At 44.2% G+C, this 26,608-nt stretch overlaps 1 protein-coding gene across 1 annotated transcript; it reads left to right on the forward strand.

The window, feature by feature from the left end:
- The first annotated feature begins 505 nt into the window (after window positions 1-505).
- Window positions 506-25,998, forward strand: SLC5A8 (solute carrier family 5 member 8). Its single transcript, XM_075057822.1, has 15 exons — window positions 506-838; window positions 2,969-3,034; window positions 6,785-6,836; window positions 8,410-8,477; window positions 9,349-9,503; window positions 10,915-11,055; window positions 15,084-15,213; window positions 16,691-16,779; window positions 18,100-18,212; window positions 19,554-19,621; window positions 19,928-20,014; window positions 21,048-21,241; window positions 22,468-22,571; window positions 24,270-24,355; window positions 25,867-25,998. Exons 1-15 carry the CDS (start codon window positions 506-508, stop codon window positions 25,996-25,998), a joined length of 1,818 nt encoding a protein of 605 aa, XP_074913923.1.
- Window positions 25,999-26,608: the final 610 nt, after the last annotated feature.

Consider the following 26,608-nt stretch of genomic DNA (forward strand, 5'->3'; position numbering starts at 1 on the left):
GGCGCACGGTACCGCACAGCACCAAATCTGCCCCGGCGAGGTGCACCGCTCCGCTCCGCACCGCACCTGCCCCGGCGGGGTGCACGGTACCGCACTGCACTGAACCTGCCCCGGCGGGGCGCACCGCACTGCTCCGCACCGCTCCGCACCGAATCCGCCCCGGCGAGGTGCACCGCACCGCTCCGCACCGCACCTGCCCCGGCGGGGCGCACGGTACCGCACAGCACCAAATCTGCCCCGGCGAGGTGCACCGCACCGCACCGCTCAGCACCGCACCTGCCCCGGCGGGGCGCACGGTACCGCACAGCACCAAATCTGCCCCGGCGAGGTGCACCGCATCGCACCGCTCAGCACCGCACCTGCCCCGGCGGGGCGCACGGTACCGCGGAACACACGCGGGGGCCCGTCCTCCTGCACCAGCCCCGTGCCGGCCCTGCGGGGACAGCAGCTGCCCCTCTGATTTTGGGGCAGATCCTCGGCTCCAAGGGCGAGTCCCTCCGCTAGCATGGCGAGCTTCACCGTCTGGGACTACGTGGTCTTTGCGGCCATGCTGCTGGTCTCGGCCGTCATTGGGGTCTACTATGCCTTCGTGGGAGGGGGCCAGAAATCGTCGAAGGACTTCCTCATGGGGGGCCGCAGCATGACCGCCCTCCCCGTCGCGCTCTCCCTCACCGCCAGCTTCATGTCAGCGGTCACCGTGCTGGGCACCCCTGCCGAGATCTACCGCTACGGTGCCATCTTCTGCATCTTCGCCATCACCTATGGCCTGGTGGTGCTGTGCAGCGCCGAGATCTTCCTGCCCGTCTTCTACAAGTTGGGCATTACCAGCACCTACGAGGTAAGGTGGAGTGGAAGGAGCCTTTCCACAGCCTTCAGGGAGCTGGGGGGCTTCTCATGCCTGCTTTCTACGTGTCTCCCCTCAGCCTCTTCCCCCAAATCCCCCTGCACTCTGTGCTGCTCCATATCTCCACAATGCCAAGAGCAGGCTGCACCCTGTTCTGTCCCCAAGTCTGCCCACACTGCCTTCGCAGAGAGGAGATGCTCAACCCTGCTGTCTTGGCTCAGGAGCTGTGCACCAAGCCCAGATTTGTTTCCTCACTCCAGATACTCAGTTCAGCAGGTGGATTAATCCTCGTGCAGCTTGGATGGTGACATGTGGTTAATGATGTGTAATTAATATGCCAAGAGCAGAGTGCAAGAGCATCTAACATAGGAACCAGAGTTCTTACACCACACTCCCCCCAGATAGGTTTCTATGCTTAGGCGCAGCCATGAATGTCCCCCTCGAGCAGACTATATATTTGTGCGCTTCCTAGAGATTTGGGGGAGACACCCTTTCCACCTGAGGCTGTTTACACTGCTGAATGTCTTGTCCATTATGCTTATACAGGGAGGTCACCAAGTGCTCTGTGTCTGCAAGAGTTCCACCAAAAAGTGGCTGGGCTGGACTTCAGCTCAGCGTGTAAGTTAAAGCTATAGCTAGCAGCACAGAGACACCTAGGGTGGTGGGACAATCGCAGGTCAAGTCTGACTGTTTTGGGGTGAGGAAGCACCTTGTCAGGACTTTCTTCTGACTGAGAAGGTCTGTGCAACCTGTTTATCTTCCTGCATGGAGATAGTTCATAGCTGCTGATTTGGAGGCAAATTGTTCTTTTCACAGAGGACATTGGGAAAGGGGGCATCGGTGCAGGTGAAAGTCCTTGGCCAGCTACTTTGGTCTTTAGCATTTTATTACACTGAACAGGGGCGTTGCAGCACTGGAGGCCAAAAACAAGGCTTCTGTTGGTAGATTTAGATAAGAATTCACCAACAGAAATCTCTGGTGGCTTCCAGTGTGTTTTAAACTACTAATCTTTGGACTGTCAGTTATGAAGATATTTAAAATAGGGCTCTTTTAAATAAAGACTTATAATTATGACTAGAAACGCACTGATAATCTTGGGGTTAAATCAGAGTAAAGCACCTATAAAACATATATCTTCTATTTGTGGACAGAGTTCAGAGATTAAACAACTTTCTATGTCTGTCGGGGGGTTCAGCACTGATTCCCTGTGTGGACATGCTCACAGATCACGTTTTAAATGCTCAATTCACGAGTAAGCACTTTGAGATACTTCAGTGTTTGTCTGTGTCAATTGAACAGATCGGCAGGCAAACGAGATCCCTTTTGTACAGCCACACACCCTAGAGGGTTGTTAGGACAGATGGTGGAAAGAAACCTGCCCTACAGCATGACAAATTCATACCGAGGTTGTGCTGTCCCAGGCTAGATAGAAAAGTGAGGGTTCCTGTTTTGCAAAAGGCTAGATTTCCACTTACCTGTGGAATATGGCAAGCTGCTTTGGGCAGTGCAGGTGAGGATACCATGGAGGGTGCCGCTGAACACTGAAAACCTTCTCTCGCAGCAGTTCAGATGGAACCACACTTAATGCCAGAGTTTCCAAATCGACTAAGGCTTAGGAATAGCCATAATGTTTTTCTCTCTTGATTTCACAACGCAAGTGGGCTCTGTTGTTTGCTGGTATGTCACTGTGAACTTTTAGGTTGCCCTGTGCAGATTCAGGAGTTGGACTCGATGATCCTCGTGGGTCCCTTCCAACTCAGGATATTCAATGATTCTGTGATAATATGTGCTGGTCTTTACCAGGTCACGGTGAACAGCTCCTTGTCTATTGAGTGCCTTGGGGCAGTGGGGTAGCACCAGTTTCCATTCTGCAGACTCCATCATATACTGACTAGCTTATGTCTACTTTACTTGCTGGCATGTTATTACCCAGTGGTGAGGTTTGTAAAAAAATTAGCAACTCAAGCTGAAAGAGATATCAATCAAGGTGACTAGGAGCTTTGGCCATTCATGAAAATGTAAAAACGACACTATGCCCTTCCTGTATTGCTCATTGCTTCACTCTAGTCCTATCAATAGTGCCAAGTTTCGTTATAAACATTTGGGTTTTATTCTCTTTTGCAGTATTTAGAGCTTCGATTTAATAAATACCTGCGACTCTGTGGAACGATCCTCTTCATTGTACAAACGGCAAGTAAACCTCAAAGCTGTTCTGCAGTCCTTGTAGCCATCACGGTTCTTCAGCTTAGTGTAACAACTGTTTTCTCTGAATGGTTGATGAGGTTACCGCAGTGCACGGGTGGCTGGGAGTGGGAGCAACAAAGCTCTTTCCGCTCCAAAGCAATGAGGTGGGGAGTGGATGCTGGGCTACCTGCCCCTGGGGTCTCTGTGTTCATTGTTGAGCACCCAGAGCAATCACTTGGCATCAGCGCCATGCCAAGAGACGAGCGACCCTTCACTGCAGGGTAGCAGTGCAAAGAGCAGTCGTTCGCCTGCCTGCTGGAGAAACCCACAATGGGTTCAAGATGTAAACATGCCCCAATTATCTACAGCGGCAGTTTTCATCCTCTGGTGCATGGATTCTGGGAGTCTGACTAATTCTCAAGGGTCTGTGAAAGGTGACAAAACAAGCTGTCAGGAGCTGTCATTTACTGCACAAGGGTTTGCACCACCACTGCTGGAAAAAACCTGGGTGTCTGCAAACTGAGAAGTAGCAAATTACTGCCTTGGGGAATGTTAAACTAAAGCAGTCCCTGAAATTATTGTTGGTGCAGTTTGCTGTAGCCAGCCCACTGCGGTAGTCAGTATGAGACCACAGCTTTTAACTGTACAGTGAGCGTGTGCCAAATGCACCAGAAATAAAAATGTGTCCTTTTCACAATTTTGAAGTGGACTTTTGGGGCAATTCAAAGCAAGAAAGAATATACAATCAGAAAGCTTTTCAAGTTACCTGCTTGCTTTTTGCCGGTTTTTGTATTTTTAAGACACACCAGGAGTTACAGGGCAATCACACTTGCACCAATAAGGTAGTGGTCAATGCAGTGCTAATTACTTATTTGAACAGTGCTGCTTAGCTGACATTTATAGATAGGCAAGCCCACAGGAAAAGTAGAGTGCTAGCATGTGTCAATCCTGACACTGCTTCATGAGCAAATATGAAGACATCACAGTTGCATAAGTTGGAACAAGCCAAGCATAATCTGTGCTTGCAAAGCTCAGAAAAATAATTCTATACAACTTAAATACATGCTCAAGGAAATTAACTAAAGATCTATACGTCTCTTTCTGTGCCAATCACTAACAACTTAACCTGAATAATGAAAAGAATAGTGAGGAAAGGACCCCCCCCCCCAGGATTTTAATGGTGTAGTTTTAACTGTTCTGTGAATATTGGCATGTGTTTAAACAAAGAAAAAAAGGATATGTAGTAATACAACCTGAAAAACTACTGAAGAAGTGGAAAGATTGTATCATCAGTCCTGTTTTAATTTACACAAAAATGTGATCATACTTGTGACAAATTTTAATTTCTGGTGGTTCAAAGCGTCTGGCACTTGTTTGCTGTGTATGAGAAAGCCACTTTCTCATGCTGAATCCCTGAATTAGCAGGCTTGGAGAGATACGGGTTTGACTGATGGACTATTAGAGGGATAAGGAATTGGCTGGATGGTTGCATCCAAAGAGCTGCAGTCGACAGCTAAATGCCCTAATGGAAACCAGTAATGAGTGGTGTCCTTCAAGGGTCTGTACCGGGACCAATACTGTTTAATAACTTCATCAGTGACATAGATAGTGGGATGGAGTGCACCCTCAGCAAGTCTGTGGATGACACCAAGCTGAGTGGTGCAGCTGATTCACTAGAGGGAAGGGATGCCATCCAGAGGTACTTTTACAGGCTGGAGGAGTGGGACCATGCGAACCTCATGAAGTTCAACAAGGCCAAGTGCAAGGTCCTGCACGTGGGTCGGGGCAATCCCCAATATCAGTACAGACTGGGGGATGTTGGAGCAGGTCCAGAGGAGGGCCACAAAAACTATCAGAGGGATGGAGCACCTCTCCTATGAGGAAAGGCTGAGAGAGTTGGGATTGTTCAACCCGGAGAAGAGAAGGCTGCGGGGAGACCTTATTGCAGCCATTCAATATATAAAGGGGGCTTATGAGAAAGGCGGAGAGAGACTTTTTACCAAGGCCTGTAGTGACAGGACAAGGGGTAATGGTTTTAAACTGAAAGAGGGTAGATTTAGAGTGGACAAAAGGAAGAAATTTTTTGCAGTGAGGGTGATGGGACACTGGACCAGGTTGCCCAGAGAAGTTGTGGCTGCCCCATCCCTGGGAGTGTTCAAGGTCAGGTTGGATGGGGCTTTGAGCAACCTGGTCTAGTGGAAGATGTCCCTGTCCCAGGCAGGGACACGGACTAGATGGTCTTTAAAGGACCCTTCCTACCCAAACCATTCTATGATTCAGCAGCACACGCTGACAGTCACTGTACGGACAGCAAGTCAAACTTTGACTGGGTGACAAGTGTCAGTAGTTGGCTGTGAAGTGATGTAGCTAGTTCTGAGGAGACTTTCACCAGGGACTGCTCAGGACTGGCAGCTTTCTTGGCACACAAGCTATATAGGAAAACCTAGAGAGGACTCATGGCACGGAGAGAAACAAACATGCGCACACACAGGCGGGGAGTGGTACACAGGTAGGAATAACTATTTTCCCAATGGCCTCACCATCCTTGCTGGCATGTGCTTGTAGCAGGTAGCAGGCGTGCAGCAGGGGGCGAGGGCAACCCGGTCATGCTGGATGAAGCAGCCCCTCCATACTAATTTCCTCCCACAGTTGGATTACAGCTCACTCCAGTTACCTCTTGGCTCTCTCCCCAGCATAGCTGCTGGGCACGTGGTAAAGCTTCACCACAGGGACTGACTTTGACCTGCTCGAAAGCCACAGCGAGTAATCCAGCTGTTAGCCATCCTGCTCTGGTTTACCACCTGTGCCTAGGGCAGACTCCGCACTCGCAGGAAGGGCAAAGGCTTGCTGAAAGCTGGATGACATCTGATTCTGCTGCTTTTCCATGCCCAAGTCCCACCCCTGTAAATCAGGTAGTCAGAAGAGCTCAGCCATGGAAAGCTGATGCAAGTCAGCTCAGGACCTGACTGTGATTTAGATCGTTTGAATCAAGACCACTGACCTTCGCAGAAGTCGTCTGCATGTTGCAAGCTGTATTCCTCTGAAGCACATCACAGCTGAACTTGTCGTACTAGTACAAGACAATAATGACAGTGGTAAAAAAGCAAACAGGATTTAAAAATATACACAAAGAAATTATAGAAAGTATCAGTGTATGAATCCCATTATGCCCACAAAAGTGGATGGATTAGCTCCTTGATTTGTCTCTATCTTTACTGTATTGGGTGAAAATACAAATCTGCTGATAGTCATGCATGGCTTCATCTTACAGGAGTGTATAACTCCTTATAATGCTATCCATAATGACTAAGTAATGCTGTATTTTTTGTTCTTACTCACATGCATTATAGTTGCATACTGAGAGGCCTATTGATCCCAAGACTGAGAAAATAAATTGTAATAAATTCCTTGGCAAACCGTGTGTAAACCTCATCAACTTCCTTTTGCTCCTGTTTCTGCTGTATGACTGCAGTTTTAAAGCAATAAAATAAGTTAATTATAAAGGCCAGGAGAAGCTGAAGAGGGATTTGGTATTTAAGAGTCCCTGGTATTTATTTTTAAGAACACTAGCCTGTGAGACTGCAGTGCTGGTTTGTCTCAGACATTCATCTTCTAACAATTGGAATTATTTCTCAACAGTTACGAATTTAGGAAATATGGACTGCATAAATGCTTGAAAAGAAATCACCTCAGAAAGCTATCACCTTTCCAGGAATTTACATTTATTTTGATCTTATATCTTTTTTCCCCTTCTAGACTTTATACACTGGTATTGTCATTTATGCTCCAGCTTTAGCACTAAATCAAGGTAAGATGAGTACACTGCAACTGTTCTATAGTTATAATTTTTTTCTGCATATAGTACTAGTTTGGGTTTTTTTGGTAATGCACACCTGAAAATATAGCTCAAGGCTTGACTGTGAAGTCTTCTGAGATTTCTGTTGCTCCTGATGGGAACTCTGATAGAAGGCCTCCCATTTGTAATCCTAGTCCCTTAATCCCTACCTGTAAGGATTTATAGAAGAGGCTCAAGGGGAAAGCCTGCTCTCATTTACTCTACCTCTCATGCAATATCCTTAGGTAATGGCTACATTCAGAAAAGTTAAGAAGACTTAAGTAAATTTTGAAGTCAATGCAGAGACTAAACACACTTTTAACTTCCCTGGTTAAGTGCTTTTCTTGAAGAGGAGAGCCAGGCAAAAGTTCTGTAAATACGGTTTTGAGCTGCCTTGAACTCTTTAACTTGGCCTATCATTATGCCAGGAAACCCAAATCAACAGCAAAGAGATAGTCAACTTAAGATGTTTGTTGTGATATTTACAAAAATTATATATTTCCATTTTCTACTTCAAAATGACTCTCTGCTTTGAAAATGAGCCGCATTTATTTTTAAAGGGGGAAAAAAGCTTTTATGTGGAGCCAAATGAAACTTTTAAACTGAGACAATTAATTTGTCCACTTGGCAAGAAAAGGCAATAACAAAATGCAAATAAAAAATGAATCATTTTGGCTAGAATGAAAATCACAATTGTTCTGTTCATTAGGGGTTTTTTTGGCTTGTTCACTAAAAAAAAGGAAAAAAACCCAACGCTGTCTGCATTGGTCTCCTCCGGTGTGTAAGTAAGTCCCACAGGTTTTTCGTCCTTGATGTTTACATTTGCCCTGCAAATACATGCTAAACCAAGCTATGCCCTAGCTGGCTCCCAACTGGAAGCAATGTTTTTCATTAGCTTTGTTGCAGCAGTTCTCATTAGCCTGAGCTGTCTGTCGGGGAGCGCCCGAGTACCCTGCCTGGTGCCACGAGAGCGTGCCAAGCTGCGGCAGTGACAGCCTGTACGCCAGCTACAGCACAGTGTGGTCTGGCATAGACATACTATCATGTTTCCCTAAAAGAAAGAAGAATAAAAGAAAGGCTTTTAGTCTGAGACATTTCTTTCAGACCAGGCTTGAAGCACCCTGCATCTGTGGAGCATTGCCATGCTGTTTACTTGCTTAAATCCCTGCCTAAGGACTCTGTGGGACTACCCTGGCATTTCGAGGAAGGACGTGTTTTAAAACCTTCTTGATTCGGGGCCTACAAACATATTGGATGCGTTGTTTGGCAGCTTTCACGTTAAAGACAAATAGCTTCTTAGATCCTGAAATATATCTAACTTTTTAGCACTTTCCAATCTCTGTAACAACCGTTTCATTTTTAGAACTGGTTAGGGTGAATCCTCCGGTATAGACACACTAATCTGTTCCTTGCCATTTTTACCTCCTACTTTTGCATTTAACTTATTTCTAGTTTTTTCAACAACCAGGTTCAGGGTGAAAAATTGACCTTCAGTTTTTTGTCCCCAATGTGTCATTCACACTGGTGCCATTTCCCTCTTTTTCAGTCACTGGCTTTGACTTGTGGGGTGCAGTGGTGGCGACTGGCGTGGTCTGCACTTTCTACTGCACACTGGTACGTGGGCCCTGCGGCTGAGAAAAATCTCTGTTCCTTTCACCAATCACATCAAACGTGGAATGTATTGAAAAGTAGCCTAATAACCGGGTTACCCCATGGGAGTACGTTTCACAGCGTAGCTGTAGCCACAGGGCCATATTCACCCAGGGACTTCTCTGGATGCAAAGGTAGCCACTATGTGGCTCAAACCTTTTCTGTTTTGATACATTCAACTTCTGTTGTTGCTGAAAGAACATCAAGAAGATAGATTTCCCTTCCTAAAAATCCTCCTGTGATTTTTCCTCTCATCTAGTAGTGTTTAGCTGTGTAATTTGTCAAGCACCTGCTTACTGCAACTATAATAGTCCTGTCTGTTATTGAATAGAGCCACTGAAAATAGCAAGTGCCACATGAACAGATTGGTCTTTAGATTAGTGTTATTTGACCAAGTGTCTAGAAATTATTAAATGGAACCTCAGTGACAAATTTATTTTTATATGTTGGATTAAATCATGTTTATTTTAATCACATGAACAGTATGCCTTCTGGAGTGAGTGGTACCGTATACATGTAAGCTGAGCACTGTCTGCCAATTTATCTATTGATAAAAGCTTCTGAACCAGGTTATGTGATGGAGCAAATACTGAATTAAACTATGTGTATGGCCAAAGTAAATTCTAGTGCACTTCAAAAAAGGGCCAGGATGTCCCGAATAGGTTCCAGGATGCATTCCTCAACACTCCAGTACAGAATTATTTCTATTAAAGAAGAAGGTGGAATTCATCTATTATGCATAATACGGATAGTAACATTTCTCTTAGTTGAATGTGAGTGCAAAGCAAGAGTGCTGCTGCCCTGTTGTACCTGATACATGCTGTTCCTCATGCAGGGCGGTCTGAAGGCAGTGGTGTGGACAGATGTTTTCCAAGTTGGAATCATGGTCGCTGGATTTTCATCTGTGATTATACGAGCTGTGGTGGTTCAGGAGGGAATTGGACGCATTGTAAATGATTCCTACTACGGAGGAAGATTAAACTTCTGGGAGTGAGTTTGTACTTGCAGATGATGTCCCTCTTCATTCCTACAAATAGAGCCTATGTGACTAACTGTGAAATTAAACTGCTACTGAAGGAGGAGGAGGGCAGGAGTTGTGACCTAATTCTTATATATTTTTAAACAAGCTTACCTAGTTTGAGGGATATTTTTTATGTTTTACACCATGCAAAATCCTGTAAAGAGAAAACCCTTTTTATTTTTTTCAAGTAGGTGTTTTAAGGATACATTTTGGATTCCACTGAAAGTGAATGGTTAATAGGAGAGGAGAATCATATTTATACCTACAACTTGCAAACAGCTGATTTGTCATTTAAGCTACTGAACCAAAACAAGTGGGAAAATAATATTTTTTATCTAATCTGAAAAAGGGAAATGTTCTTCTTTTCCCTAAAAGAAAAGTTAAAAGTAGTTTTAATAGTATTTTAACCTCCATTATTGTAACTAATCATAACCTAGAAATGTGATCTTGCAAGGTCAAGAATACTCATTCTGACAGTGTTGACTCAAAAACCAATGTAAGTTAAAAAAAAAAAAAAGTTATTGTACTTTTGATGAATAGGTGATTCCGCTGAGAAACTTCACCCCGTGCTATTAGTGGAAGTTTAGTGCGACAAGTATTACCTTTTGGCCTTTTGTCTATCATTTCACAATATTAATCAGGTTGTTCTGTAAAATTCTTCACGAAGTTCTTCAGTAAATCATTCATCTGTGGGTATTTTCTTTTTCTTGTGAACAGTCATTTTTTTCAATCTGTTTGGCTGATTTGCAGTAGTTATGCTGCATCGCTTCTTCCCCCAATCACAGAGTTCACAGATGGAAAAAGAAAAAGAATAAAGGCACGTAATAGGTGAAATAATATTACATTGTTCACCAAGATAAGTATTATTTATTGCTAAAGAGTGATTTAAGAAAATATATATATTTACGGCCATCTAAACTCTGTTATTCACTTAGAGCTAAACCAGCATAATGTTTTACAGAGGCCCTGTCCCCAAAGGCTGGGCATGCAAACACACCTTTATATTGATGTTACACTGATGTCCCTTTAGATAAGCAGGCATATTAGACTTTTTACTGGAGCATCATTTCATCAGAACAGTCACAGGCATCATACAGCTTTACTTCAGACTGTAGTTTATAGGCAAATAAGTTAGTTAAACTTCACCTTTGGACAGATCAGAGTGTTTCACTGGATCAGATTTCAGCTCTGAGTTTTAAAATTTGCTTTCCGTGATTTCACTTAAAGTTGGAGTATCTGAATGTTCAAAATCTGGCCAAATTAAGAGAGTTAGTATTAGAGTAAGTATGGGGAAATTCTTTCTCCTAGGCATTAAGGTCTTCCCATAATGAAAAGATATTCATATTCTGAATTTGTTTTCTCTTTTCCCTCTCCCTGTAGCTTTGATCCCAATCCTTTGCAAAGGCACACCTTCTGGACGATTGTTATAGGTGGGACTTTCACATGGACTGCCATATACGGGGTCAACCAGTCTCAAGTACAGAGATACATCGCATGCAAAAGCAGGTTCCATGCAAAAATGTAAGTCTGCCTACAGTAACTCTTAATGCCTGAATTGAGCAGTGACTGTTCTTTATAAGGGAGATTTTTTTTAAAGAAATGGTTTTTGTCTATAAAAACCATTTGTAAAGAGTAACAATTTTTGCTTTCTGTTTTGTGGACCAGGTAGAAGACAAATCAGCACAATAAATACCAGGTTTTGAATTACGTATAATTGCAATAACATTGAACTTTGTGCCAGAATGTTTTACTGTGCCAGTATTCTTGCATACAAATAGCTGCATTAAGTTTATATGCAACCTAAAGACCAAATAATACAGTACTTGTGCTGAAGCCATATCAAGACAACATCTTGAATTGCTACACTGCTAAACCTAAATCATTGTGTAGGAATTTTGTATAAGTAAAGACTAAATGATTTTTCCATACCGAGGAGTATAGGCATGAGAAAGTGCAGTAATGTTTTATTCAGTGATAAAATTGCTGAGGAATCATATATTTTGTTTTCATAATAATCATGATTTTTTTTTCTAGGAATTCACTAGGGAAACTGGCAGAGAGTTCTGTTTTCCTTGAATTTAAACATTTCTGATCAGCCTTTACTCTAGAATGGAGTACATTTACTAACTCTATTATCTTACCTTTATCTTTAGTTTCATTCCAGTAGTTCACAACTCAGGATTTAAGAATTATTAGCAAGCTCATAAAGTCCATTTATAGGAGAAATACATAAAGCACATCATAACTGTAGTCCCTATAAATTCTCTAATAGTGACATACAGAGAAGGAATTTTATGAAGGCTTTCACTTCATAAAGTTAGCAAAATACCCACAAAATCATGCACAGTTCAGAACTGAAATATTTTGTTTATGGCAATAAAGAAAATCCACTTTTCAGCCATTTACGCTGCAGACAGGAATATGCTGATGCTCGCCATCAGCCACTTCTCCAGCATACAGTGCCACATCTCCAACACGCCACGTGGCTTCTCCGCAGTCTCTGGCATGTGGCTGGGTTCCAGGTTCTTGGCGCTGCAGAGAGAGGAAGTGCATCCCACATCTGTAATGCTGCCTGGCATGATTGCATACAGGAAAACAGCTGCATACATTGTGCCAGGTTTGTGTGCCAGGGAGACTGTTTTTCCCGAGCACCTGCTCCACTTAGGGCTGTGCTCCTCTCTTGCACCCTCCCTACCCTCTTTGTAAGGAGGGACACTTCCAGGGTGTCCCAGAAGCAGGGTGTGGCCAAGGGGAATCTGGCACCATGGCAGCTTCTGGGCAGATTTTCTGAGCTGTTGCAGCAGCTTTGACCAGGACTGGAGGCTATCTGGTCTGGAGGGGCTTGGAAGGGAGTTATAGCTCATACCATATTAGCAGTGGCACAGCCTTAATCAGTAGAGTCCTCTCCTGCTGGCGTGGGTGGTTGGACTCCATGGCATCTTGCTTCTGCCTCACGTGTGCAGGGTATTTCCCCTGCACGGAGAAATCATTTTGTATAATGGTTGCGGCTTGTCACAACTATAAACACTACCATTCTGTGGTGACTAGTTCATTTGCAAATGTAATTAGACACATCTGGCAAGTCATGTTGGTGGCCTGCACCTCTTAGTGCCATTTATCCTGTACATAGAAGTGTAAAATGTCATCAGGTCAAAGTAATAGGGTTTTGTACCCCTGTGGCACTTACTGTAAGGCTTTATAAGAGACAGCAAAATAATAAATCAGAGCTGAGAAAATAATTCTTTCACAGATCCCAAGTTGCAGATTTTGGGAAGGCCTTTAGCAGTGGCACAAGAGTAGGAATTTTCTCAGGCTTTGGGAAAGGATTTCATCTCATTCAAGAAACACACCAGTAGGTAGGAGTACATACTGTCATCCTCAAACAGTAACCAGTAACTAGGCAACTTGAACAAAATGCTCATATATGAACAATAACAGGCATTCGGAGCAGGACAGCTACACTTTCTGAAAAATATGGGCTACTAACACATTTTTCTCTCCTTTCAAGGTCATCATCTGGTATGTTACAGGGCTAAAAATCTTAGAGTCAGCCTGAAACAAACAACTGAAAATAAGCCTTGCGCAGTCACAGTGCCTACTTCACCCAAACTCCACCCCACATTACTCACCCAGAATTAATGGGAACACCTCCTGCCAACAGTGGTACAATTACTATCCTCCAGTGCTTACTCATAGGGTGTACCATAAGCTGAGATGTACATCAGAAGGAAAAAACCCAGCTTTCTTTTCACTGTCAAACACTGATGCAGTCTGAAAACAAGAATTGCTAGATTCAGATGAACGACTTCTTTTGCTTCCACGTGTTCCTCTTGACTTCCTAATCTTTACTACAGGCTCTAGGCTAATACTGCTATTACATCTGTTCAAAAGAGTTTGATTGATTTAACTCATTGGTTAAATTTTGTGCTAAATCAGCTTCTGAGTGCCTTATATCAAGGTAGATTATGCCAATGCAGGAACAGCTTCAGCTAAATGGGTGCAAGACATCCAACCAATATGTAAGCATCTATAAGGAGAGGACCACTTCATTTTTACTAAATGAGTCTAGAGAGAAATGTAAGGCGCTGCTGGTTCTGTGTTTAGACCACCCCTAATTGCAAATACAAAGCATAAATGCAGAGTTTCCCCTACTAGATGTAAATCAGCTTTTATTTATATAGGTCTTTTTTAAGAGTTTACATTGTGCTTGTCAATAAATTTTCTATAGTATGAACCTGATGGTTCAACCAGTTAATCTACATTATGCCTTTCTGAAAAAATGTCCATTTCAATGCCTAATGAGGCCTATAAAGGCAGGTTTACTTCTTCATTCATCCTGATGGTCCTCTAGAGCAGGCCAAAGGCTGGTGCCCCTTACCTTCTTGGGAACTGAAAGCACTAAAAGGCCTCCTGAAGCACTGCAAGCATGAATATATTTGCTCAGAAACCAAAGGTTCTCCCAGCAGAGGTCTTAGCAGTTGGCACAGGTCCAGGGTGTGTGATCTATCAGGCAGTTAAATCACTGTTGGCTGATGGTACACAGATAATGGAGAGGCAGCTGCCGGGAAAGAAATGCTTTTTTCAAGGCAGAGCTCCAGTTGGGTGTGTTTGCTTGAACTGACCACCCTAGGTGAGAAGAACTTTGTGACCCAGGAGTTATCAAGAGCTCAGAAATGTTTGAGAAGATAGGGTAGTTAGATGGGAAAGGAAAATTCCTCACTGGGCGAGGAGAACAATTTGTTTTTCACTGCCAATAGAGGCTGCCTGTCATGTGTGGCAAAAGTAGCATTAACGCCTGATGAAAACGCGTTTCTGCTCTCATCGTTAGCTGGAGCTCCTGTCTGGCCATGGGGAGGCGATGGGGTTCCTGGACCATACCAGGCTCCAAGTTGCTTAATTACTAAAGGGGAAGCCCCGGGGTCGGTGGCAACCCCCTGCTCCCTGGCAGCGGCAGCTGTAGGTGGCTCCAGACCAGGTCCCAGGTCCTCGTTGCTGCCTCCCGTGGAGGGTGTCCTGGGCGGGAAATGGGGGATTTGTTGCTTTACGAGGGCAACTCCAGTGCCGTGTCAGTGTGGCACTGCAGCTCCAGAAGCCGAGGAGTGCTGGTGCTGACTAAAAGGTAACCTACACTTCGATCTGGGGCTCCCCGCCTTGCCAATCCGTCTGGGGTTTGTCTTTACCAAGAGGTGCGGCAAGGGGGAAGAGCGTCTTCTTGCCGGCTGCCTGCGACGTAAAACTGGCACATGTGCTGAAACGTGGGGATGCCGTATCATTGCCCGTATATGGCTCCCATCACCCCCCGAGCAGCCTTTGTCAGGGGACAGCGACTCAGACCGCACCGCCGAAACCAGAAGCGTAATTTCCTTATATTTAAAAACGCGCTCTCGCACCAGGTGAAATGCCGGGAGCCACGTACCGTGACTCCCTTTCCAGCCGGCAGCCACCGACCGGGAGGTCTCCTCAGCGCTGGCACGACGCTCGCTTGTCCCCCGGCGGGGTCTCGCGGGACGTCGAGCCCTGACGCGGCGTGTCCGTCCGTCTTGCCGCAGGTCCCTCTACATCAACCTGGTGGGCCTCTGGGCGATCCTGGTCTGCGCGACGCTGTGTGGCCTGTCCCTCTACTCCATCTACAAGGACTGCGACCCGTGGACGGCAAAGCAGGTGTCGGCGCTCGACCAGGTAAGGTCCCGTCTTTCAGGGGAGGGTGGTGAGGGGGCATTCCTCCTCCACAGCTGTAACAGCCGGGGGGCCACGAATAAGGACGTGCCCGAGTCCCGTATCAGGCGAGGCTAACGCTGGCGGATTAAGGTGAGAGCGCGGCGGGAGGGAAAACCCTGGAGAAAGCGGCAGACCCGTCCTCGGCACTGTTTAGTCCCGGCGCTGCGGGTCTGTCAGCACAGGTGAGGAGGGCAGCAGGGAGAGCAGCCATGTGGAGAGCGCTCGGTCCATCCACCCGTGCGGGTATTTGGGGTTTTCCACCCAAAAATGGAGTGCCGGCCTTGCGTGAAACGGGGCTTCAGAGAGAAGCGAGGGGAAACGCGTGAGGGACTGCAGGCCCTAGTGAGCTGCTTTGTATCACCCGACCTAAACTGCTCGGCGCCAAGGGAGGCGAAAGCCTTTTCAGATTCGAAACGTAATCGTGCCCGAAGCATACACCTGGACGAAGGCTACCAGCAGGCGGTTCTTCACTAGCGATGGTGCATCCTTCCCTCCTTCAGAGGAGAGCTGGGCGATCAAACCGCGTTGTACCGTGCTGTGGAGAAACCACCTTGTAACCGACCACGGCCTCTCCCTGAACAGGCCCCGAGCAGCACATTGACCTGAGGAACTAGAGCTCTGGGAGCCCACAGACCGACCAGAGTCAGGGCCCAGGAAAATCATGCAAGTCTTTTTTTTGTGTGTTTATGCCTGGGCTGTAATCACAGGCTCTGGATGACACCCCCTGGACGATAGCTGGAAAGCCAGGAGAGGAGTACAGACAATGGAGTACCTGAGGCAGGACCACCTGGTCTTTAAGGGTAGAATAAAATGAGATATGGAAAGCCAAGGTGAAAACCCAAAGGAAATTAAGTTGTTCCTGTCAGTCAAATTCTTTTGGTGGAAACTGGAAGCAAGATACTAAAAAGACCGACTTGTCTGTGAAAAAAATGGTTCCCAGGAAGAAAAATCTTAAAATTCCTATCTCTTTCCAGCACTCAGATCATGCAAAGGTCAACAAATGCCACACAGTTTCCAATAAGGAAATTGTTCTCAAGTACCCTGAGGTTATTGGCCTGTATCTAAAAACCTTTTTGTGGAGTCAACAGCAGACCTAAGCATCTACTGCAGCACCCGAGCCCAACCGAGTGACGTACAATACAGACTACGTGCTGCCCAGCCCTAGCTTCCTATACCATCGTCACTGGAAACCAAGCCTGACGGCATGGCTGTATGCTCACCTCTGCTGGATGGTCTAAACAGACCTCGCTGTGTCTCAAGTGGATGTTTTAGGATTGGGTTTTCTCTGTAGAAAACTAATAAATAGTGCAAGGTGGGACATTCAAAATCAGAACAGCTGGGCAGAATGCCAGTGAGAAGGGTATAAGAAAAATAATACAGTGACAAAAAGAAGAAGTAGGGCGAGATAGTAATATTTCTTACTCTCTGGATTTTTCAGCTAATGCCATACCTAGTGCTGGACATTCTCCACGATTTTCCAGGAGTGCCAGGGCTTTTTGTGGCTAGTGCCTACAGTGGAACATTAAGGTAATTTAATAATTTGGAACCTAGTGTCTTTTTCGTTACAGCTAAAGTTGCTTTTATAATAACGCTTTTGCATTTCATTTCTTTGTCTAGCTAATTTTAAAACAAGCACTATAAGATCTTTGCTGATGCAGCTTAAAAATCCATAGTTTCTAACAGTGGCTCTCTGAGGTCCTAGGACTCAAAGCTCTTTGGAGTTCCCTACTAGCAACATGAGGAAACAGCTGGTCACACGCAATGTACGGCTCTAACAAATGCTCCTCTCTGTGCTTTTAAAGTCCCTCTGCTATAGGAATTTTTAAGTATTATAAATGGGTGTTTACACAAAAGAGCTACAGTTTGGGAGAATTTCCTACTGCTCATCTTTAATTTTCCAGTTTCAAACCTGCATAACTTTAAAGCCACCTCCCTCTCCTCATCCCTGATCTTTAGAGTCTTGTTTACAAAAGAGTTCCTGGACTTCCAATTGCCTCGAATGAACCCCATGAAAACAACAATCACTCTGTATTTTTACTGAAGGAGACAAATCAATCCCCTTCTATCCCACAGTGGGGAGTGTTTTGTTCAGCTTTCCCAAGGAGCATCTTTTTAAGAAACCTCTCTTGAGGTTTCTTCCTCTCTTGAGGAAGGCTCTGAACAGTAGTAAGCAGATAAAAATGAGGAAACTTAAGAATGTGACACCAGAATAATTTTTTTGTTCTGAGTACTTGTAGCTACACAAATAGAGGCAACAGCCAGGATATTTGTTTTTCACACTGAGGAAAAGGTGGTGGCTTGTGAGAACAAGGTACACATAGACACGAGATCACCCGACTGGCTTTGTGCCTTAGGAGTGCTGGTTTTTCTGACCCCATAGGGAGCCTGGAATAGTTCAGTTTGGACTAGATGCCTAATTTTTAGATGACTATAATTAGATTATCTGAATCCTCCTCTGAGAGTGCATTCAAAGTAATCAGTGACCAGCATGTAGGAATTTTACCTACCCAGATATATACTGTGTAGATCATTTGTGAAGGTATCATGTATACCAGTAGTGTTTACAGCTTAGCCACACGTAATAGATATTTTCATTGACTTCTCCAGGCCTGTCTTTGCATCAGGATTTGCCTTGCCTTCACTAAGAGCAATTATTTAAAAAAAAACCTTTTGTAAGCTGTTAACTGCGTCACCTGGAATACTAAGTTATTTCAACCAATACAGCAGTTAAATTAGCTTTCTGACACTGTTCTAGACAGTGGCGGTTTCTCTCTGCCAGTAACCCATCTGTTATCTACGATTTCAGCTTCTAAGATAAAAAAATTGTATAAATCTTGCCTTCTGTAGTACTGTGTCCTCCAGCATCAATGCTCTGGCTGCTGTGACTGTTGAAGACCTCATTAGACCGTACTTCAAATCCCTCTCTGAAAAGAAGTTGTCGTGGATTTCCATGGGGATGAGTATGTCTGGAAAATACCTTTTCCACTTTTGTTTTACAAATTGAGGGCTCGATTAAGATCTTGCTGGCGGCAGTGTAAATCAGGACTAAGTGGATTCACACCAATAGGACTACATTGGTGAAATACTTGGGCGAGATGAGATGAGCTGTGCAGGTTTTACACAGAATGGGGGACAAGCTATTTCAAGTGAGCGTAAGGGAAAAAAAGAAGCCATCTTGTTTGATCTTTAAGCAGGAAAGATGCACTGCATCTGTATTCAATATTGATTCGCAATACTACAAAGCCAAATGTCTCAGACTGAAACACATGTTATTTTTCTTTCTTCTGTCAAAAATGAGAAGCATAGGAAACAATTTTGTAACAAACCTTTTGAACTGAGTGATAACGCGAGCAATAGCATTGTGTCCCAATAACATTCCAGAGAACAAGAAGCTTCACGTCTTCTCTGATATACTCTCAGACCCTCAGTCTGTTTAGTGCCTCTGTTTAATGTAACTCAAAGAAGAGGGCCAGAACTAGGCTGAGCAGATGGTTTAAATCTCTGAAGCGTGATTGCCATCTCTACTAGTTGTACTGTCTGCGACCAGCTGCAGGTGTAGCCCGAGGCAGTGTTTGTAGTAAGCATGGAAAAACCACAGTCCCAACATGGTGTCATAGCCCACACCAGTGAGCACAGCAGACTGGTGGCAGGTGACAAGCATTAAATATTTTCACCTGAGAGCAGTTTCTTAAACATTATTGCAAACAACGTTTATGCCAAAATTATTGTTGATCTTATCACGAGTTGCCTGACATATCACATTATATAGTAAAATTAACCTATTGCTTGTGCAGTAAAATTCAGCAGGGGTAGGAAAAGACTCAAATAAGCCTGTGTTATGGGCCCTAGGAAGAAAAACTATGTCCTGGTGACCCAGGATGTTCTTTGTCACGGCACCAGCTCCCAGTCATGTGCCAGCATTTACTTTCTTGTTACAAAGACTTTAGATTGAGAAGCAAAAATCATTCGCTCAAGATAAGGACTACGACACAGGAGATTAGCTGAGAAATATGAACAATACATGTGGTGTTACCACTATGGCTAACCCATGGCTGTCATTCAGTGACTAATCTTTAGTAATATACAGGAAGAGGATTTTCACAAGTTTGCATGATCTCCTCTTAATATAAACAGAAACCTGACCTTTTGGCCAATTCAGGCTCTCTTAGAAAACCCCAGATGCTAGCAGGTTTGTTTTGAGGATGTCAGGGGCCATGCTGAGTTAGATGGAAACATTTCCATTAGTGATTTTCAAACTTTGGCAGATTTACGCATCATCATTACGCATCTTTCCCACACAGGCCTGTTTTATGGTGGAGTCTGCATTGCTATGGCTGCAGTGGCATCTCTCCTGGGAGGCTTGCTGCAGGTAGGTGTCAGGCTGCTTTTTCATGCCCATGTTGAATGACCCAGCATGAATTATGCAAGAAAATAATTGCTGGATACCATTATGAAATTAGTTTTTATTCTTTGTTGGGTACTGGCCTCAAACAGCCCATGGCTCAGCCTGTGCTTTAAGCACCCATGTAACTGTACCAAGTCCTGCCAGCTGAGTACGCACCAGTTAAAAAAGAAAACCCTCATAATTTCCTTCTCAACATCTTCCCTTCTCACCATGTTGGATGCTTCAACTTTCTTGCACAGCACCTGATAGCAGACTCTCTTCCTTCCTCAGGCAGCGCTCAGCATTTTTGGCATGGTCGGTGGCCCCCTTTTGGGACTGTTTTCCTTGGGAATCCTCTGCTCCTTTGCAAATGCAATTGTAAGTAGAAATTTAAAGCCCTGTTCATCCAAAATTCATTGATAATTTTGGGCATCTCCTTTCCCCTTTCCCCCCAGTAATTTTATGTTGGGCAGTAAGGGAGATGTCTTTGATGCTTTCTATGAGAACATTTCCCCTTGCTCCCTTTCATCCTTATCCCAAGGAAGTGATGAAGAGGGCTGTATAAGAACTTGAATTTCCATCCCATGAAGAGATTTACATGGCCAAAGGGGGGGGGGGAATCTGAATAACAACGAAACTTTGACAAGGATTTGTGGAAAACACAGTTTTAGAAGCAGGGAACAATGTGTCTTGAGATGTAGCTGAACACCCAGTAGACTCAGAGGATACTGGCCTGTCTGAGCAAAAGGGGGTCAGGCTGGGAAAAAGGGGCCCAAGCACTTGCAAACTGAATTGGGGTGTTCTCAGAGTGCTTCAGTATCGTGAAAGTATCATTTCCAGAGGAAAAAGCTATTCCATCAAAAAACATATTTGATGAACTTAGGAAATATGGTCCATGGGTTAGTCTGACAGGACTGCTGTTTGGTAAGGTTCACTGATCATTAACCTTTACCTCTTTGCAGTTGCAAATTTTATGTATATACTAAAAAAGTAAAACAAAATAAAATAAAAATCACTAGCTGTCAGCCAAGAAAATCCCAACCCTGAAGTAGGAGAGACTTGCAAAAACAGATCACATGAGAAAAAGGAAAAATTGCTTCTGTATTTGTTCAAGGAGGGCCTCAAATAAAGCAGTATTTTCCCATATACCATGTGGCCCAAAGCTATCCTTTGATTGTAAAGGCATAGTGGCAAAATAAAGACGTATGCTCGGGAGCTGTGAGTAAACACAGTATTTCCCAAAAGGGGAATGATGTAAACTCCACTGCTCTTCCCCAACCATATATTTCATTTTTGCTATGGAGCCTACAGTTTAGATTATCTTGGCTGTTTCCTACTCGTCTAGGTGTTGTTTTTTTCAAATATACTTTTGTTTTTCATGTAAATCCAAGTTTCATTTTCTGTTTTGCAGGGTGCATTTGTGGGTCTTGTCAGTGGCTTTGTTATTTCACTTTGGGTTGGAATCGGATCTCAGATTTATCCTCCGCTCCCAGAGAGGACCAAACCACTATATCTCTCAACTGCAGGCTGTAACATATCTTTAGAAAATTTGACATCAACAATAAATCCATTAACAAGAATCTCCAATACACCAACTACAGAGAGGTATACAAGTTTGTCATGTGGAATCAACAAAGCATGTATTTGTTTTAAAGCAACACAAACATCTGCCTAGCATTTGGGTTACTGTAACTATCCCTCCCTGGTTTACCTACCAGGCCATTTAAGATGAAGCAGTTTTCTCGGATTTTTTTTTTTTTTTTCTCCTGTCAGAGTGAAGTTTGTCTGAGTTATCCCAGAACTGAAGTCAAAGTGAACCTTCCTGTTCATCTGAAAAGCTTCAGTGCAATATTTGAGTCTAAAGGCTTTGATATGCCTTGCCAGGAACCATGGTGTTAAAGAAAACATAACATTTATAGTTATTGGATTAACTTCCATCATCTGTCACATGAATTAAAGTAGTAGGCAGTTAAAGGGCAATTTGCCAGTTTAACAGCTCCACCTACAACAGCTTGTCTGTGCAGAATTAGTTCTATTCAGGAAATTCAGAAGAGGGCATTATCTGTGTAGTGGGCAAAATATAAGGGATTTTCTGCCCTCTGCAATTACCATATGTCTTATTTTGGATAATCACAATTAAGTGTAACAGTCATCAATGACAATATAGTGAACAGCAGGAACAGAAAGAAGCCAAACAAACACATTTCTAGGGATCCCCAATCCTTACACCTTAGAGCACTGTACAATCAACAGAGACACCCTGGTACACACATGGGTGCCCAACATCCAGTTTCATATACTACACCTCTCACACCAGGCCTCCAGCATTGCTCATGGCTGAGAGGAAGCAACTGTTGCAACAGACAGAGCACATTATCAGGGAGAACAAAATAAGGTGTAACCTGAGTTGTGACAGTTGCCCTATTGTTTCTGGCTGTTTAGAGTTGATTTCCTACCTTTTTTTTTTTAATTTTTCTGTCTCCTTTAAATAATGTCCCCCCTTCTAAAGAAGTTATCCCTTCATCTGGATAGCTGGAGCGCTCAGCTCTGCACTAGATTCCTAGCAGAGACAGGACTGTCCTGTTTTACCTGCTCTGTCCCATGCATTGCATCACGGTACTGACCAGTCTCCTCCCATATGAAGAAACTTGTCCTGCAAATTTTAGAACAAACTGTCAGTGCACATTTTGTTGTACAGAGGTAGTTCAAGACTACCAGGTCACTTGGTTCAGAAGTAACTTAGTATTTATACACTGTCTGGAAACAGAAAACATTTTCAAGTTGCTTGGAATAGGACAGCACAGATTAACACTTTTTCTGCTCTTTTTCAGGCCTGCCCTAGCAGACAACTGGTATTCATTGTCTTATCTCTACTTCAGCACACTTGGGACACTTATCACAGTAGCTGTGGGAATAATTACCAGCCTCCTAACAGGTACTAACTAGTTCCAGAGCTGTGATTGAATGTCTCTTAGATCTCTTTCAAACCAGAGAGCTGTCATTGCCACAGAAGTGCCCGTGACCTTGTTGCGAACGCTGTGTAAAGGTTACCATCCTAAATGTCATGTCCTCCCCTCAGCCCTTCTGCACCCCACTCTTGGTCTCTGCTCGCAGCAAAAGTTACTTCAGATTTCTAAAGAGAAAGAAGTTTCAGCAGTTTTTTTAACCAGAGGGGGAAAAAAAAGAAAAAAAAAAAAGACATCTTTCTTTCCTGTTTTATTAGATGCCAGCAGGGGTGGAGGTTTAAGGGTTGTCTCTGAACATGGCAACAACTCCAAGCAAGCAGATACACTCATGCTTCTAGAGGACAAAAGCAGTTTTGCTCTGAGTGAGTTCAGAGCACTCAAGGGTTATTACCTGCACCTGTACAGTGCATGCTTTTCACCCCATTCCCCAAGCACCTACCCAAGAGCTGCAGACCCTGTGCATGGCTATGTTAGCTTCTTTCTCGATTTCCCTATACTAGTTGTGCAAGGGGCAAAAACACTGGTAAGAGCGGGGACTTCAGTTCCAGCCCATGGCCTCACTATTCTTGCATCTAGGTGAGATGCAAAGTGCGCCTGTCATCCAGCTCATGCATGGCAGAAATAGCACAAAAGCAGCTGCTCTCACAGCTTTCCCCAGTATGCCCAGCCAGATTCCTATGACAGCCCTCATCTTTGAGGCTCTTAGATTTCAGACCTATTAGTCTGACCTACTTCAGGACTATGAAACTCCAAACCCAGCAGACAAACTCAGTTCCATTAGCTTCCCTGTGCCTTGCAACTAATAAGCACAAGTTACACCTCTACCATTTTCTTTTCCTGGTGAGTTTCTAGAGGATTTGCTCTCCCCTTTCTTCCCATCACAAGCTCTTCCCATTGCTATAGTGATGCTTGTAGACAAATTTTGCCTCTTACCAGGTTGTGACCGGGTCATTTGTGAGCCATGAAACAAAGCATGAAAACTGGGCAACTCAGTAAATCCAGATGAGAAATCCGCAGCCTGGCCCACCCCCCAAAAGAAAAACAAACCCAAAAGAATTAACCCAACCACACTACTACCCTGCTTTTTGTGATACAAGATCCCATTTAAGCCTCAGGTGGCAATCAGAGCTAATTCCTAGCACCTGCATCTCCTTTCTTTCTCACACATTCCCCCACAAGAATAGTTAATCTTCCATACCTTAAAAATCCCCAAACATCCCATCAACCCTCATCCCCCCACTATAAAAATTGCTGGTGACTCTGGAGACAGGAGTTTTGCTGACAGGGAGCTGAGGACTGGTGCTCAGGCTCCAGGGCTGCACTTGGTACCAGAGCTCCTGGACTGGCAGGGTGGTCCCAGATATCGCTGTATGGGATTCATCCTTTCCTGATGACTTTTTTTTTTACACAGTCAGAAATCTGAGGAGGATCTAGGAAACTCTGGGACATGGCTAAGGCATTTCAAATAGACCTTGAGGGATCATTTTATGTTTTGAGAGGTGCAGGGTATACGTCGTTGTAAAGAAATGATCCTTAAGGCCTGTGATTGCTTGATGGCTTTTGCTGCATGACTCTGTCCTGCTCACCTGGCCTGGTGCCCATAGCTGGGCTCTGACATATCATTTGCATGTGGAAACCTGGCTGATTGAAACCTGCCTATTTTGCAGGAGGACTAAAGCAGAACACAGACCATAAATTCCTGCTGACCAAGGAAGATTTCCTGTCCAACTTCTCATGGTCTAAATCTGAGACAGTAAGTGTAATTACGCACCGCTGATGTAAATCAATCTTTCCTCCTGAGGACAAAGGCAAAAAATCGCTGGCTTATTTTTTCCCACCAGGATGAATAGCACCTGATGCTGCCTGATATGACTGACTGCTTTAAGGCAGTGGCAGAGCACAAGGCGGGTAGGAGTAAAGGAGCTGGCGTAGGCAGGGAAGCTATGTCTGGCCACAGCTTGACTTCAGTGAACAACAGCACGGCAGCTGAGACAAAGGACAGTTGTTCTCCAGGTTTCTGCCAAAATACTCCCTCACTAGCCTCCTGGAAGCTGGCCCAAGGCACACTTTGGACTCAGCAAAGCTTCCTTTGTTTGTAAACATGTGTTCTCTAAAGTCTGGATTTTTTTTGCAACTTGGGTTAAAAGTTTAAGAGAAAATATTTCTAGTTAGTGTATCTGTTTCCTAGCTCCCTCCATAAGATATAAGAAAAAGGGAGACTTTATTGGGTAATAACATCCCTTAGAAGGGAGAATGTAGGGGAAATCTGGTGTGGGTTGTTTTTTTTTAAATGAACTATAGATCACTTTTCAAACAGTATCATCAGGATGCTGTACATTCAAGCTCAGCTTTGTTCAGTGCTTTTTGAGTGCTGCAGTACAGGCAATAATCATATCTTTGAGATGGTCCAGTTTGCAAAATGTTTTTCCTCCATGATGACAACTGCTTTTAGTATGATCTCAGGTATTTCAGCTTCTGGATATGAACACCAGGGAGAGAAAAGGATTTTTACAATACTATCGTAACGCTGTTTGCCCATGTCAGGACTGGAGTCCGGTTATTGTCATTCACGGTCTTAAATGGGCCAACATCTGTTTTCACTATCTGGGAATTTAATCCCTGAAGTCTTTTGAAAACCAAACCACCCACATGGAAGATAATGTCCATGGCCATACTATTTTATGCCCAGAGTCAGAAACAAGTGTCTGCCTGGTTGTACAGCTAGGAGCTGGATAACAAGTGGTTGGCACCACAAATAATGCAGAGAGTTGATTAAAAAAAAACATCAGGGAGAACTGAGCAACTTCCTGTCCATGAAGAGCTCAACATATCATTATGTTTAACAGCACTGCAACATCAAAGCCATGATGCATGTTAATCTGCTCTTCATGTCAAAGACGGGGTAAGGACCAGGGGTTGGGAGTCAGTAGCTCAAGGACCTGGTGGTGACAGATCACTAGACATGAAAAGAGCAATTAGAACTTTGCACACCCAAAAATTCTTCAGGCACTTTGCAGGACAAGAACATTTTATGTGACAAGAACATTTTACACAACTAGTACCTTATGCAATAACAAACTTTCCATGCCCCTAGAAAAATACCAGCTACTGCAATGAACAACTATTTGTGCTCCGTCAGCAACCAACATGTGTTTTCCTGCAAAGCATCCTGTATGTCAAGCCTGACTCTGCTTGCATGCAGGTCAAAGAGAGGAAGACTGTTTCTTCCACTTCACAGCACAGCTTCTGTCTTTTGTTTTTTAGCCAGAGAAAGTGGAAGTGTTGAACTGGAAACCATTTACCGTGGCAGCCGAAGGAACTGACAACCCTGCTTTCAGCCCCATTGAAATGGATATTGCACGCAATAAGAACAAAGTCAATGGCCCTCACATATGACATGGGGCACTGTCAGCCCACGAGGACAGTTTTGTTCATGTAAAGCACTGTTGACATTCCTGTGCTGGGTCAGTTCCCAGCCCTGCTGGGGTCACGGGCAGGTGTCTGCTGAGCTTCGTGGCACTGTCACCCTTGCACGACCTTGACATTAGTCAGGAAAGGAATCAGGTTTTTCTTGCACTTCCTCACTCTCTCTCTCACTCTGGATCTTGGTGACAGGCCTTAAGGCAATGTTTCTATGTGAAATATTTGCCTGCTATTCTTGAGCTTCCTGGAAAATATCTGCTTTTAATCTTGGTTCACTCTCAGAGTAATTTTTTTATTTGGTAAGAGCACTGTTCCCCCAGACATGGCTGTTTTTCTGGTTTGTGGTTTTTTTTTCTCTTTTTTCTTTTAAGGAATTGAAAGTATGAAGAGATTAGGGCTGAGATTATCAGATTGCAAGAAACAGTGGGTCTTCTTTTAGTACAGGAGCTGTACTTAGTGCCATCTGGTTCCCTTGTAGAACTGATCCTGAAAGCGTATTTATTTTGCTGTTTTTGTTGTATGTGTTTGGTTTTATTAAGCCACTTGTTCCCTGCATCTCCTCCTCTGTGCTCACTGCTGGAAG

The sequence above is a fragment of the Buteo buteo genome, chromosome 26 (assembly GCF_964188355.1).
Source record: "Buteo buteo chromosome 26, bButBut1.hap1.1, whole genome shotgun sequence".
NCBI classification, from domain to species: domain Eukaryota; kingdom Metazoa; phylum Chordata; class Aves; order Accipitriformes; family Accipitridae; genus Buteo; species Buteo buteo.